The 17,002-nt window shown below is 35.7% G+C and overlaps 1 protein-coding gene across 4 annotated transcripts in view; it reads left to right on the top strand.

Moving 5' to 3' along the window:
• Positions 1–17,002, top strand: part of LOC145674687 (uncharacterized) — a 1,315,729-nt gene that overhangs the window by 732,651 nt on the left and 566,076 nt on the right. For all 4 annotated transcript variants that reach the window (XM_081744920.1, XM_081744917.1, XM_081744916.1 and 1 more), the window contains 2 exons: positions 5,629–5,795; positions 9,107–9,371. In XM_081744920.1, coding sequence (XP_081601046.1) covers positions 5,629–5,795; positions 9,107–9,371 — 432 coding nt within the window. The remainder of the gene's footprint in view (positions 1–5,628; positions 5,796–9,106; positions 9,372–17,002) is intronic.

Below are 17,002 nucleotides of genomic sequence, written 5' to 3'. Positions count from 1 at the left end.
CGAGCACACAATCCGGGGAAAGTGAATGGAAAAAGGAGTGGGGAAGGAAGGAAGCGGCCTGGGACCTATAAGTTAGGTACCACCCCGGCATTTGCCTGGTGTGAATGAGGAAAACCCAGGAAAACCTCATTCAGGGTGTTTGGCCTGAAAAAGCGTTTTACACTTTTTCGACCGAGTGGCCCCACCGGGAAACACAGTAGAATTAGACAACAGGGGAATAAATATATATAGTGGAAGTCAGTTGAATGTGAGCATAGTTAATGAAAATGATGTATTACAGAAAACAAAAGGTCTTACCAAAAGAAAGCCTGATCTTTCGTCTGCAAACGCTAAAAGGTACAAGGTTTTGCATACTTTTGTTCATGAGTAATAAACAGGTTGGTAAGGTAGGTGCGCAGTGATCATATTTTCCGTAGTACAAGGGTAATATGAGCACTTCATAAGGCAAATATGAGCAGCATTTCTTTTTTAATATTTTCACATAAAATACAAAGTAGATACAAAAATGTACAAAAGAAGAAATAAAACGTAAATGATCACGATAACGAGCAAAAGATAGTTGCATATACATGTAAAACACAGTTCATTCCAGGAGTCCTGTCTATTGGTGTGACGTATTAAATCTGCTACTATAATCACAAACAAAGAACTCACGGCACTGAAACTTCACATATAGGACATGATAACACTCTTGGCGCATACCACACTTGATCCATTATTTCCCTTTTGCAGTTTTTACTAAACTTTCCTTCACAAATATGGCAAATACTATCATTCTCTTCACACTGTGTGGACGAGCCTGTCCTCTTCTTTCGCGTAGCATTTCTGGTGTTTTCTACAATGGAACTATTATTATCCACTTGAGCTTTAGTTTTATTTATGGATGTCTACCTGTTCACCTTCACACATACATCGACTGTGACAACACCCCTCCTACATAGGGCTGGGGTGATAGACTGGAAATGAAGGAAATGTGTCAAAGCTGATTAAGAACTTGAAGATTGTAGAATTTATATCATCCATGTTATTACAAATTATGTTATTACGGAATGTCTACTTTAGTTAACATCTGCCAAAGCTTTTCACGTCCATTTCTGTCATTACTTTTAAAAAAATGTGTGTCCATATTAAACTGAATTCAAAAGCTCAATATTTCACAGACTGCTGATGTTATTTTAACGTATTGTAGTTGGCAACTCTGTTTATAGAAAAGAAGTGAACAAAAGATTGACGTTGTGTTCCTAGACAGAACTGACTATAATTCCAGTGACAAATTATATACAACGCATAGATACCAAGTTTTATCTTGTTATCCATTACCCTGTTTTAACTGTAGCTCCAAAAAAACTAAACTAAACTAACTAACTAACTAACTCTATGGCCTATGGAACCCGGAGGTTCAGTGCCGCGTTCACAAAAGCTCTCCACTGACTTCTATCCTTCGCTAATTGGATCCAGTTTCTACTTTGTATTCCTATCTCTGCGAGATCCATCTTAATATTATCCTCCCATCTGCGCCTAGGTCTTCCTAATGGTCGTTTTCCTATGGGTCTACCAGTCAAGACTTTGAAAGTGTTTCTACTTTCTTCCATTCTAGCTACATGACCTGCCCACCTAAGCCTCCTAGACTTGACGACCCTAACAATGTTGGGTAAACCGTATAAACTATGTAGTTCCTCGTTATGAAGCTTCCGCCATTCCCCATTCTCGTTCCTCTTGGGTCCGAATATTCTTCTCAGGATCCTGTTCTCAAATACTTTCAGTCTATGTTCTTCCCTCAGAGTAAGCGACCATGTTTCGCAACCATACAGAACAACAGGCATGATTATCGTTTTATATATTTTAAGCTTCAAATTCCTCGACAGAATTCGCGACGACAAGAGATTTTGAACCGAATAGTAACACGAATTCCCTGCTTTTAGTCGACATTTAATTTCCAAAAAAACTACATTTTTTTATTCTACGTATCTATAAACTTGTCTTTAATTTTCACAACAACTGCAGCGAACGAACTTAGTCTACTCTCTGCAAATTCATGAAAATCCAAACAATGCTCCGAACTTCGTTGTTTTCCTCTTGCTCAAGTTATGTGTGTGCTGTGTGAGTTTCAGCTTGGTGCTGCTCATATTTTTGGACTGCTCATATTAAACTGACTTCCCTTACATATATATATATATATATATATATATATATATATATATATATATATATATATATATATATATATATATATATAAGGGGAATGGTCGAAAAAAGGTTCAGCTAGAACTGCACATGCTGGAAGTGAAATTTTCTACATTCTGTAACAGATACATACGTTTTTTCTTGTTTTTGTTGGTACAAAACAGTACGAAACTTTCTTGCTAAAATAAGATAATGTTGAAAGAAATTGAAGTTTGTGGCTGTCAGAGTTCCAACTGGAAGTGAAGTTTGGGTCACTTGGGACAGGTACATAATTACGATCCCAGCGAACTTGCATGTATTTAGTTTCTTTCTACATTTACTTCTAAACCTGCAAGCTCTTAATAAGACCTTTACATTTCTTTCTATTGTTCTCCTCTCATCTCCTATAAAGATTTACATCATCAGGATACGCCTTACAACATTGAATACCATTTACCTCTAAACCCTGGTTGCTATCTTTGATTTTTCTTATACCTAGGTAGCATACTTCAGAGTAAAGTCGAATAATGACGTCGACAGCACATCTCCTTTTTTCAGGCCATTCCCGGCATGGAAGCTCGTGGACAAGAATTTTGACTTTACTTGTTCAGACTTTACTTTGAGATTCATTTAAACACATCTTAATTACTCTAACTAGCTTTTTCGATATTCCAAATTCTGCAAAAATGTTATACAATGTTTCTCTCCTAATAGAATTGTAAGCCTTTCTAGAATCAATAAATAATTGATGTACTGGGGTATTGTATTCCCATTTCTTTTCGAGTATTTGTCAAATTGTATTTGGACGATAGTTGATTGATTTCGTCTAAATCCGCACCGACAATCTACAATAATTTCATCCGCGTATGAGATCAATTTTGATAATAGAATGTTTGAGTGGATTTTAATAGGATGTTGGCAGAAGAAAAATGCCTCGATACTTATTACAATCTGCTTTCTCGCCTTTCTTGTGAATTGGAACAATGATTCATTCTTTCCACTCTTGTGATAATTCCTCCTTGTTCCAGATAAAAAGAATGAGTGTGTATCTTGTTCCAAAATTTCCCCTTCAGCTAAACTTAGCCGGAATTTCGTCTATACCAGAAGATTTGAGTTCCTTTAATTTCTTTATAGCGATTTCTACTTCTGTTCGGCTAGGCTATGGAATATATGGTACTGCTGTGTGCATTTCCCTTTCCCCACGAACATTAGTTTTCAATTGCGTGTTAACCAAATCGTGAAAGAAATCTTTCCACGTATTCAAGATTCCATCTGTATCAGTAAGAATTGTTCCGTGATCTCTCTTTAAATTAAGCGCTAGAGGTTGATACCCTTTCTTAAATTCGTTGATGCCCTTATACATGTTTCGATTTTTTTACTATTATCTCCAAGTTCATTAATTTTAGCTTTCGGAAAATCGCGTTTCTTTGTTGTATACATTTTGGAAGTTTCCCGTCTGATGTCGATGAAATTTGTTGTTGTTATATCGTTCGGATTTTGTAGCCAACGCAATTTCGCCTGTTTTCCCTTCGCTAGGTTGGTGCATTCCTAGTCGAACCGTGATTTGTTCCTCTATGTATTTCCACGTGCTTCATTCTTTCTCTTGCTGAAATTTTAATGCTATCCCTAATTTGAACACAAGTATCCTCAACACTAGTTTTCTCAAAATCTTCTAAAACCGAGAATCTATTCGACACTTCAATCTGGTATGCCCTCTAGCCTGGTTCTCCTCTGATTTCTTTAAACTAAAACCTCTTCGTTTTTAGATGTTGAATATTCCCTTTATTTAACAATAATCTATCTCTTATTATTGCTGCTACAAAATAGTGATCAGTGTCACAGTCAGGTCCTCCGAACGACCAAACATCAATTATGCTAGACTGTATTTTTCTATCTACTAAAACGTGATCAATTTGATTGTGTGTTCTTCCATCTGACGAGGTCCATGTGTATTTATGAACATCACGATGTGGGAATTGTGTACTCTTCACGATAAGGTTTTTGGATATTGCAAAGTTCACGAGTCTAAGATAGTTGTCATTACTTTCCTTATGCAGACTTTCGTTCCCTAAAATTAGTTTAAAAATATCCTTTCGGCCTAAATTCGCATTGAAATCCCCTAATAGAATTTACGTATGATATTGCGGGAGTTGGTCGAATACCCGTTCAACTACTTCTTCATAAAAACTGTTTTTATATCGTCATGCTTATCTTCTGCTGGAGCATGCACATTTAAAACAATATCACGCCACCGACCCTTAAGAGTAATAAAAGAAACTCTATCATTAACAAATTCAACCTTTAATTGTTGGTATTAAACGAATCGAAATTAATATGCTATTTGCGTGGTCATATACATAATAAAGTTACATAAATCTACAATTATTACAAAACTTATATATCACCCATTTGGAACATTTTAAAAGCACATACTTGCTAGTGTATTGAAATTCCATTTCTTATCGATAGTATGAAACGTTGTAAATGCCTGTAAATTTTCATAACTGTTCTTCAAGTAGATTTGTATACAACCAAATGAAGTTTAACAAAAAGTCTAAAAAAGCCTCTTGAAAACAGGTCTTATTTGTAAAATAATACATAATGATACGCTATTTGCGTGTGTTGCGTTATGTTTTCGGCTGTGGCAATGGTCTGTCCAAGCAGCTTGATAAAAAATTAGCATAGCACAACAAAAGCTGCTTCTCTTATGTGCAAACAAAAAAGAAAGAAAAAGAAAAACGAAAAGAAAAAAGGAAGGAGGCAAAAGTTTCGTATGGTGAGTGTAGGGAGGTGTCGGATTCTGCTTGGCCACGGGCTCTGAAATCTCTAGGTACGACTCTGCAGGGGAGTTAGGTTGATGTTTTCGAAAGCTTCTATAACGTTTTTGTTTATATAGCCTAAGTCTATAATACGGTATTCTTTTCTTTAAAACCTAATAATGTGAATAACTTATATCTTTTGCCAGATAAAATAGGTAGAAAATCGAATGCAAGAATATTCACTGAGAAAAAAAAAAAAAAAAAAAAAAAAAAAAAAAAAAAAAAAAACCTCGCGTATAATGGGTTAGCAAATTCACCTTTGAAGTGGAGACCCAGATTTTGATCTAGATGGAAGCTCATATGGCATGCCTCCCGATCCATGCCTCACACTGCCCTTGTGCTGAAAAGTAATGTTACGCTACAAACTGAATATAATTCATCTGAAGCTGTTTTACAAGCACGTCTACAACAATTTTCTTTATATTTCGCAAATGCAAGCTTCACTAATACATTTATTATAGCATGATTAATGATACAATCTTCAAAGCTCTGAGCACCGTACAGTGGTGGCTTATTCGTTTATTTTGTACTATAAATGAAAGTTTTGAAGTACTGATTTTAATATTTATAATTAAACGTTTTTTTTTTCTGTGTTACCGTTACTTTAAATAATTTTATCAGTTCTTTTATATGTATTCTGTTTCAGAGGAATTTTGGATGATGCACTAACTGACTCTCCACCACAATTTACAATGCGTTTACGAGACAGGCGAGTACAGATGACGTATCCAGTCCGTCTAACCTGCCAGGTAATTGGGTATCCAACGGCTCAAGTAACATGGAAGAAAGATGGAGAAGAAATTCAAGCTGATGGTAAGAGAAGTACTTGTAGTATGGCAGATTTACTGCATTTTCCCCCCGTATATTAGTTCCTGCACATTAGAAATACATTTGCAAAATTTAGTATTTTAGAACACGTTTATATATATATATATATATATATATATATATATATATATATATATATATATATATATATATATAGGGTGGGCCATTTTAATTAATCCACAGAAATATCTGAAAAATGATAAAACATAGAAGAAATGTTTGAAGTACACGTTATATATTGCTAAGAGGGAAAACCATTTCCGCCAAAAGTACCCCTCCCCACCCCCCGGAAATAGGGGTAACGGGGGGTAACTTTGAAATGTCAAATGGGAACATGGGTCGAGTAATACCTCGTTCGAAAGGTCTTGGAAAACTAAGTAACGCTGTACCAAAATTTGTTTCATATGGAGCACCAGTTTCAAAATGGCCGCCATGATATAGTTCGGAAACTCCAGTAGCCGTAGTATGAAAACCATGGGAGGTAAATGAATGGAACAAAATTGAAATACGTAAATATCATAGGGCATATCGAATGGTGTGGTCCCTGCGATCCCAGCGGCTTCCCTGAAGGGATCTTGTGAGCTAACTTCAAAATTTCAATGTCCGACCGGACAACGGTTCGGGCGTACGCTTGACCTACCCAATGCTGTTTGGAAGGCAGACTTCAGGGATAGAGAATTAGTGCACTCAGTTAATGCGGATGGCCACAGTCAAGGGCGCCCATAAGGGGGGCAAGGGGGGCTCTCGCCCCCTAGAGGAAATTGTGCTTCGGAATATCGAAAACTCAATAGAATTTTTAGAATAGCTACAGCAAAATTTGAAACTATATTTGAAATGTCGCTTTTTCTTGCCTCCATTGGAAACCACAACATGGGCGCCCTTGGCCACAGTTACATTTTGATTAACTATTAGCACTCATGTCATATTGTGAGCTTGAGGGACGAAACAGTGTGTACGTATATCCTCGAAATGCTTTCCGAATAACCAGCACGCATTGCATAAAAGTTTCTGTGGCGACGGAGATTAGCAAATTCACACGTTTGTAAGTTCCAGCAACTGCATTATTTGACAACTTCTTTCGTATAACGTTCCTTCTGTTTTCGCATCAAATCATACTTAGCCATACAGATATGAGTTGCCATTCAAATAAAATTTCACCTTTTTTTAGTCACTACAGCGTCATCCTTACAAACAAATGTTTCAACCATACCATACCTATTTGTAAGGTAGCCTTAATTTGCGAATTAAAATAGAGTTCTCATTTGAACTTTCACTGTTACTTTCCACCCCACTCACATACAGAGCACAGGAAAAGATTATTTTGCAAGACTTGGATATCTCTCTATACATTATGGCAATTTTACTCTAATATTTTTTATCTCTGTTGTATCATTCTCGAGCCTTGGAACGCCTCCGTGGTTTTCCTATTTATTTTCGTTATTTTCATTTATCTCTACCCGTATTCATACTATGGGCACTAGAAGTTTTCTTAGACACATTCACCATGTCTTGGCGATCATTTTGAAAACGGTGTCTCATGTCGAAAATATTTTTACAGAAGCTGTTTGATATTCATTTGTCTATGTGACATGATGTTAATCGCTTCAAGTTGCTATTTGAAATTTTTAAGTTAGCCCCGGATACCTTTCAGTGGAGTCACCCCGACAACACCTCTCGATGTGCCCTACGTCAGTTACCTACTCCAGTTTTTCTTCTGTTGATTTATCTCCAATCGCTTTCATACTACGGATATTAAACCTTTTCTCTGATACTATGTTTCGGCGGCCTTTTGAGAACACTGCCATTTCACCTCAATCGTTTCCTCCTGCAAGATGTTTGATTTTGCAAGATTTATCGAACGAGGTACCACTCGACCCATGTTACTATTTGAAATCTTGAAGTTAGCCCCCAAGACCCCTTCAGGGAGGCCATTGGGATCACAGGGACCACACCATTCGATATGCCCTATGATATTTACGTATTTCAATTTTGTTCCATTCATTTATCTCCCATGGTTTTCATACTACGGCTACTGGAGTTTCCGAACTATATCATGGCGGCCATTTTGAAACTGGTGCTCCATATGAAACAAATTTTGGTACAGCGTTACTTAGTTTTCCAAGACCTTTCGAACGAGGTATTACTCGACCCATGTTCCCATTTGACATTTCAAAGTTACCCCCCCCCGTTACCCCCATTTCCGGGGGGTGGGGAGGGGTACTTTTGGCGGAAATGGTTTTCCCCCTTAGCAATATATAACGTGTACTTCAAACATTTCTTCTATGTTTTATCATTTTTCAGATATTTCCGTGGATTAATTAAAATGGCACACCCTGTATATATATATATATATATATATATATATATATATATATATATATATATATATATATATATATATATATTAGTATCCCTTATCTAAGAGGTAATTTCGTGTTACGATACGCACACCTGCGAAATGTTCTATGTGACCGTAAACACGCATTAGTGAAATAGCAGCTTTTGCGAGAACGTTAACTCGTGCCGACCTGACAACAGTCATGAAATGACGTTTTCACATTATAATATAATTTAGAATGTCCAACCGTGATAGCGGAAAAAAACAAGAGACAGAGAAACGAAATTTTGCACGAAGCAACTAGAAAAAGGAGGACATCTGCCCGTCTATTGTCAAACATCACCGGATGAACAGCGTTGCCAACCCAAGAGAAACTTGTGTTTTTGTAAATAGAATGATCTAAATTTGATATCATCATTGGAAGGAATGATGAAAATAAAGACAAAGGAGATAGTAAACGCAGATCAGTGTTGAAAACTTTCCGAGTGAGCATATACTCACAAATCAAACAACAACACATGTTTCTGTGACATTTTCACTTCCCTCAATCAATCAATACTATCATAATTACCTTTATCGCTGCATGTAATTTTAATGAAATATGCAGTTATATTTAAGGTTGGAGGTATCACATTGTGTGGACTACTTACTACAACATAGTAATATGACATTTTACAGTTGTTTCGGTTTAAAGATACCTGTATGTTACAATTTCTAAATCTGGAATGGCGGAGTCCGATCGAGAAACACCAGTAATTAGAAACATAAAAGACTTAAAGCCTAATGTTCAAAACTATGCCAAAGGTTAAACGTGGGAAGCAATCTTGAGTTAGTCGAGGTATTACTAGAGGCTATGGTATACCGAAACCAAGCATTTAGATCTTAAATTCCCATTAAATTTTAATCGAATGCACAATTCGTCCACGAATTAACATAACCATTTGTATTCCTGTTTCAGATCGACATACCTTCTGGAGCGATGACAACTTTCATACACTGGAAATAAGCAATACACTCTGCGAAGATTCTGGGTCTTATTCTGTCACAGCCAGAAATGACCACGGTTCAGTATCATGCAAAAGCCATTTGGTAGTTGATAAAGGAATCAGGGCATATGTCGCACCAGAATTTTTGTATGGAATGGATGACTGTGTAGTAAAAGAACACGGAGAAATTAGACTTATTGCGAGAGTTGAAGCATATCCATCTGTAGGAGTTATGTGGTTAGTATAGTGTCTTACTTTTATGTTATCAACATTTTCTAAATAAGATATATTCTTCATTTAAGTGCTATTTTGCAAGTTAGATATAAGTGAGTTAAAAATACACATATTTCTAATATTGTAAGAAAGGGTTACTTTGCAGCAGACTTAAGGAATTTTAAAGGAAATATCATGTAACTTACAAACGTAATAATTTAGAACACTGTATTTTAAACATATAATAACTAGATATATAAGGAAAACGTTCGTGCAAGTGCATTAGTAAACATTCAGTATGACCATAGTTATTGAAATATAAACTTTGGTGCAAAGTTACCCCATAGGTAAGGATACTTTGCACAAAATACAAAAAAGTATGTTCAACATATGAACATAATTTTTCTGTACAATGTTTTTCCTCCAGTATCTATGCATTTCACTTCCTACACAAAACTGCATGCAATCTACAAATATTGATATTAGAATTATTGTACCGGTATCAGTACTTAGTATGAATTATCGATATTTGTAAAGAAAATTATATATGTTCTGGTACCAACACAGTAACATATTCTGATAGTTCAGCATAAGTCCCACAAAAATTCCAACTCAGAAACAGAAAAAAGTTCCTATGAATTGATTTGCTTTGGTTGCTCTTTATGTCCAAGAATATCATTCCAAATGAAATCAGTGGAATTTACGGAGTTTGGGGCTTTCAGGCTGAAGCCCAACAACATTGCATGATTTCTTTTCTTTTAATCTAATGTTAGTAATTCCTATGCGTATAAGCTTCAAGCCCGCCTAAACAAAAAATGTAGTGATTTCTTAAAAAGAAACTAAGCTTTTCTGAGTGAAACCCCTCTCAAACTAATTTTCTGGATCCGCCACTGTTCGTAACTTATTTTCCAACAACAAATCCATTCCGTCATCTACCTCAATAGGAAATTTACCTAAAATTAGAAAGATGGAGGTACCAGCAGTAAAAATATCCTATCTAAGGGGTTACTTTAGACCGGTGCAAAGTAATCCCGAGTAGAGGCTGAAAAGGCCTTCTCCCAGTTTCATTTCTTTTATGACTTTGAAACGATTCACACTTCAAATTTATGATTGTTTCAACTATTGAAACGATTGAAAAAAATGCATCTTGATATCCTCTACCGTTTTTACTCTATGGAAATCAGTATTGTAACCAGGAGTAGTAGTAAATTTTAACCACTTACGGTTTTGGCAGAAAGTTGCGAGTTGTGATGGTATGTATCTTTAAGACCATGAATCAATAGCAGAAAACAATTTGTCGTTACGTATTACCATTTTTGTTCTATGGCGATAAATGTTGAAACTGAAAATGGTTAATTTTAACGACTTCCGGATTCAATAGAGGGTTAAGGGAGGAGATAGAACGTGCTCTTGGGAAGAGGAATCGATTGCAAAAATAAAAAAAGAAAAAGAAAAAGAAAAACTGCTTGTCGATATATCTTACTGTTTTCTTTCTCTACAGAAATCAGTATTGTAACCGGAAGAAGAACCAGTTTTCAACCTCTTCCGGTTTTAGTAGGGTGTTGCGGAATGTGCTGGCATATTCTCTTGACATCCCGAATCGAGTGCAGAAAATCACTTGTCGCCTTCTAATACATTTCCTTTTATAGCGATAAACGTTGAAACCGAAAATTTTAAATGTGAACCGTTTCCAGTTTGAATACAAGGTTAACGGAGGAGATGAAACCTATTCTTTGGACACTGAATCAATTGAAAAGACTGCATCTGGATATCTTATACCGTTTTGTTCTATGAAAATCAATATTCAAACCGGAAGTAGCATTAAATTCCAACCACTTTCGTGTTCGGTAGAGTATTGGGGTTGTGAAAATATGCTCTCATGAGACATTGAACGATTGTGGGAAACCACTTACCGCTATCTATGACCATTTTTGTTTCGTGGCGATAAGTGTTCGAACCAGAAATGGCTAATTTGAACCAGAAATGGCTAATTTGATTTAGTTTGAGCAGAGGGTTAATGAAGGTGATAGAACCTACTCACGAGACAACGAATCGATTGCAGAAAACCGCATCTTGGTATCTTACCGTTTTTCTCTCTGAAAATAAGTATTGAAAACGGAAGTATTGTTAAATTTTTAACTATTTCTGTTTTCGTAGGGTGTTCGGGATCGTCATGGTATACTCATGTCCAAAATGATTGTCGCATATCTATAACTGTCTTCTTGTAAGAAAATAATTTGATAATTATTTTGCAGGGTACTTTTAATACTGATTCTATGTGTATAATCAAGAAGTGTATATTTGTGGTAAAATAATTATAAATACGAAAATTAGAATTAGTAAAATAAAATGTTGCTAAATGGACAAGAAAGTTGAATTTTCGTTTATTGTTCTTATTTACTGCTCTTTTGACACGAAATTTTTCACATACATATATTTGCAAATTATACACGTACTAACATCATAAGAAATACCGGGCAAACTCGTTATCAAATTATATTCCTACAACAACGTATTTATAGACATGCGACAATAATTTTTGACATGAGTGTACATTGCTTTAAGATGATGATATGTTTGCAGTGTTTTCTGTGGCACTGTTTTTGCGTTACTTACCATTAGGGATGGGCACGAGCGAGTTTTCATTGAAACTCGACTCGACTCGAAACAAAGATCTTTGAGCTCGACTCGAGAACTCGGCTTGAAAAATTTCCTCCAACTCGGTTCGAAACTCGACTGGAATTTGACTCGAGTTTCGAGTAGCGTCGAGCCAAACGAGCCAAATCGAACCAATGCTGTGTGTAGTTTCAAGTTAATAGACAATATAATTATTATCAACGATAATTACTACTACTACTACTACAATTTCTTCTTGTTCCTATTATTATTATTATTATTATTATTATTATTATTATTATTACACCGTGTATAACCATAAAAAAGAGTTTTGTATCTGAATACTAGAAACTACTTGACTGCTGACCTCGGTAGTCGTGAAGTCTAGGAGGCAAGTACATCGTACACGAGGTTCTGGGTTTAATTTCCGGAGGAGCAAATATTCGGGCTCGAACCAAAAACTGTTAAAAGTTATAAGGCGCCGGCCGAACATGTTCGAAACATCTCAGCCCGGGTTTAGAGTTGTCAGCGGCTCGGCTCACAGCTCATTCACTGAGTCGAGCCAACATTTCACCCAACCGAGCCGGCTCGAGCTGAAACAAACCGAGCTAATGGCTCACCCCAACCAAGCCGACTCGAGCCGAGTCGGTCCCTCATTCCAACCGCATCGGCTCGAGCTGTTCGCTCACTTGAACTGAGCTGAGCCGGTTGATATCACTAGCCGTGTTCGGCTTTTGCTTGGGCTCAAAAATTCGACCGTTCAGGTCTCAACCTTGATGGTAAGAACTACAGTATATATGTATTTATATTGGTGCTCACTACATTTCAGGCTGTCTCGTTATAAAAATCCATTGTCATATCGTTAATCAAGACGAGACGAGATACGAGCTGTGTCCCATCTTGTGCACAACACCAAAAATATTCTACATTACTGCTTACATTACTCATGGCTTTCACTTTCCGGTCTAATCAGGCAATGATTTCTAAACGACTTAAAACGAGCTGGACGAGCGAGTCATTTATCAAACTCGACTCGACTCGAAACTCAACCTTAAAACAGTGACTCGGCTCGGAACTCGACTCAAGAAAATTACGTTTGACTCTACTCGAAATTCGAATCGAAATCAGTTCGAGTTTCGAGTCGAGTCTAGTTTTAGCTCGACTCGTGCCCAACCCTACTTACCATCAAAATTTGATTTTTTTTTCTTCGAAATATCTGCTCTACTAAACACTTTTCTATATCATGCCATATTCACCAATGTTAATTAAGAGGCCCCATCACGGCGAAATTAAAATACTGCTAATTTTACAGTAATTATGTGATATCTTCAAATAGATAAAAGATAACCTAAAAGTGGAACCAGAGCCCGCTAGACAATATTATTTTACATAAGATACCGTTATCACGACTCATTTATCTGCTTTCGATTTCCAGCCATTTAGAAAACCGGCATTTATTTTCGCGTTTCTAAATGTCTGCAAACGGAAAGCTACTAGGTGACTCGTGATAACGGTACCTCATGCAGAATAATATTGTCTAGGGCGCTCTTGTTCCACATTTCGATTTCCTTTTATCTATTTGAAGGTATCACATCATTACTTTAAAATTAGCAGTATTTTAATTTCGCAGTGATCAGGCCTCTTAAGGATTAAATACAGTAATGCGCATTCTTTCCACATGTGTATTTTCCTTGTACCAAATTTCACATAAGTAAATCCCCACGCTAAGCGGGTTTGCATATCCAGGCTCCTAACTATGAAAATATTTACGATCACTCCAACCCCAATCATTTCACAGATTCAACCTGTTGTATATAAGTTATTAGGACATAAAATTGAATGTAATTTATACGAAAAACCCTTTTATGCATTGCAAGATCTGTAACGTCCAAATATTCACCACAAACTTATAGTTGTATCGACATAAACAAACAAACAAAATAAAAAAAGTGTGGAGCAGGAAACCACTTTACACAAAAGTCAAAAGAGGTTATTGAAGGCATAGGAACTGGTCGAGCGGTTTGGGTGACTAGTCTGTCAATCAGAAGTTTATATGTTCAAACCCTGTAGAAAATATTCGTTTTGTTTTTTTTTTTCTTAAAAGTGTGTTCCTATTTTCATCAGAGGACTGAGAACATTTCTTTGAATAAATCTTTGGAAACTACTTTTCTCTCAAATTCGATTAGAAGCGAACATTATATGAATTGCAAATCTAACATCCACAGCTGAGAACAAAATATTAAGTATGTTCAATATGTCATTATTATCCTTTGATTTGTAGTGAAAAACTAATTATAAGCATTGACAATTTCAGAAGTTTCCCCCCCGGTAATGGTCAAGATATGAATGAGAAAAAACTGATAAAACATTATTAGTCCATTTGAGCATGATCGAAGATAACTTATGGCCACGAAGGGGAAATTTATGTCGACAGGATCTCAAATTCTCCGACAGGTCATGCCCTGAAATCTTCACTGTTTGAAAGGTATCCTTAACAAATAGAATATTATATTTATTTCTCCTTCTACGTTTTGAAATGGAAAAATCATAATTTTAAATAGAATTATAATACGATAAGCATAAAGATTTATACAACTAATGAAGTAAATATCCTTGTGTAAGTTATCGATTTCTATTCGGATTAAAACTCGAATATTCGTTTGCATCACATTTTAAAGTAAATCCTCTCTATATATAGTTCCTACTGGAAAGCATGTTTAACTCCAATTACTTAATCAATATTTTTAATAATATATTTTTATTGTAATACTCTTACTATTCAATGTTGTATGCACTTAATTTCCCAAAGCAAAACCTCACAAATGTATAATTGACTAGTAAATATTATCAAATAAATTATCATTTAGTTTACGTAAACATTGCATCGCCTGATTTGAAACTTCGTATTTTAAATAATAATAATAATAATAATAATAATAATAATAATAATAATAATAATAATAATAATAATAATAATAATAATAATAATAATAGTAGTAGTAGTAAAATCATAGCCATATCTTTATCAGAATTTCAGGCTTAGTCAATAAATGAATTCAACATAGTCTCTATTCGAAGCTCTATTTAATCGAATCAGATAGAAATACGAAGAGGAACTTCGAGAACAGGTAAAAGAAAAATGTTTCTTTGGTGGGTTTGAAAGTAACTTTTAAGAGTTTTTTTTTTTTTTTTTTTTTTTTTTTTACAATTACAGACAAATGCCTTGGACACTATTTTCTTTTCTTTAAGTTAACTGATTCACCGAACGTATCTGACATATGAGTAACTTGTCTCTATTTTCTACTCGGTTATACACGTTTTACAATCTTTTCCATTAACCTTGAACGACAAGAACACGAACACATCCATGTAGGTATGACAGTTAAAATTCCTAACTTCCCCCACGGGGAATCGAACCCGGAACCATATACACCTGAGGCACACGTGCTAGCCACTAGACCAGCGGGAAGAACAAATAAAATGTATTTTGTAGTGTCTGAAGTTTATAGCTATTTCACCCTGTTGTAGTATGTCTATTGATTTTTTAATGTTTACCGTATTCGTTACTTTGAGGAATGATATATATTATTGATATAGGTTTTATTACATATTCGGCCATAAATATTATATAAATTATCAGAATTATTCATGATCTTCCATGGAAATTCACTGGTGCATGCGCAGTAGAAACAGAAGAACACAATTTTCTGATGTTGGTAAGAACGCAAATTTCTAACAGGCTGTCTGAATTCCTTGGTGGAAAGCAGTAGTTCCCAACCTAGGGACCTGCAGCTTCCTCCTGAGTAAGCATGAAGAGCGAGTAAGGTGGCGAAAGCTACTGGCATAAAAGAATTGTGCAATAAGTAAATAAAGCACTACTTATTATGACTTTCAAATTCAGCTTGACAATTTTATAATTGCCGTTTTACAAAAACATCATATTGCACTAGGAGGGTATGCAAAAGTTTTGCTGGAAATAAATATAAATTCCTGGGATGATGATGATGATTATTATTATTATTATTATTATTATTATTATTATTATTATTATTATTATTATTATTATTATTATTGGTCTCCTACTTCTTGGCCAAGATGTGAAATATTCACTACCTTCTTCATACCGCTAAATCAATTTCTTCACTGTTTTCTCGTCACAGCTCATACCCCTAGCTATCTGAATGGCAATTTGTCTAATTGTTGCTCGACCTATGATTTTCCCTCGCATAGTAACAGATAGTTTTCTACAGCTTTTAGAGCGAGGTATTTTGACAACCTGTAGAAATTTGCATTGTGATTCGTATTAGCAATGACAGTAAAGTGGATATTTCTGTTCCTACTGTGCATCATCAGTATCATTATATCAGAAGTATTCCGCCATTACCAGCGGGTCACTTACCGCAGCTGAGAAGCTGCCATGCTCCACGATCTTCTGTTAACCTCTCCATCTTCACATACGATTTTTCTGTTTTGATATCGCCAATAGCCTAATTCTGTTTCTATATAGTCTAATTCGTCCTCTCCCTCTCTTCCCTGCCACCATACCCCTCAAAATACTATTTCCTCCATCCTAAAGGCTCTTTTCGCCATTTCTATCCTTGCTTTTATTTCACGTTCGCATGTCAAATCATCACTAGTAATAGTACTCAGATATCGAAAACTAATCACTTGTTGTTTTTTCCCGCTCCTACTTCTATATTTCACACCGATCGCTTCGTTTCAATCACCATGGATTTTGTCTTTCTAACATTTATTTTCATCCCATATTCTTCACAAGCCTTTCTCAAGTTTTCTACATCTTATTAATTTTCTTTTTAGATTCTACAACAACAACCATATCAACCCCAAACCGTATACACCTCACCATTCTATCTTCTACGGAAATTCCATCTTCATTATGTAGACTCGTTTTCGTTACCTCTTCTAAATAGTTATTAAATAAAATATAATCGGCGGAATATAGCCCTATAATCTCTGTTGAACTCATCCTCCAATTACACTGTCTGTCTACTGCGCATGCACCAGTGAATTTCCATGGA

This window comes from Thermobia domestica, chromosome 17 (assembly GCF_964235325.1).
Source record: "Thermobia domestica chromosome 17, izTheDome1.hap1.1, whole genome shotgun sequence".
Lineage (NCBI taxonomy): Eukaryota > Metazoa > Arthropoda > Insecta > Zygentoma > Lepismatidae > Thermobia > Thermobia domestica.
The sequence above is the reverse complement of the archived record's forward strand: the minus strand, read 5'-3'. Positions and strand labels throughout refer to the sequence as shown.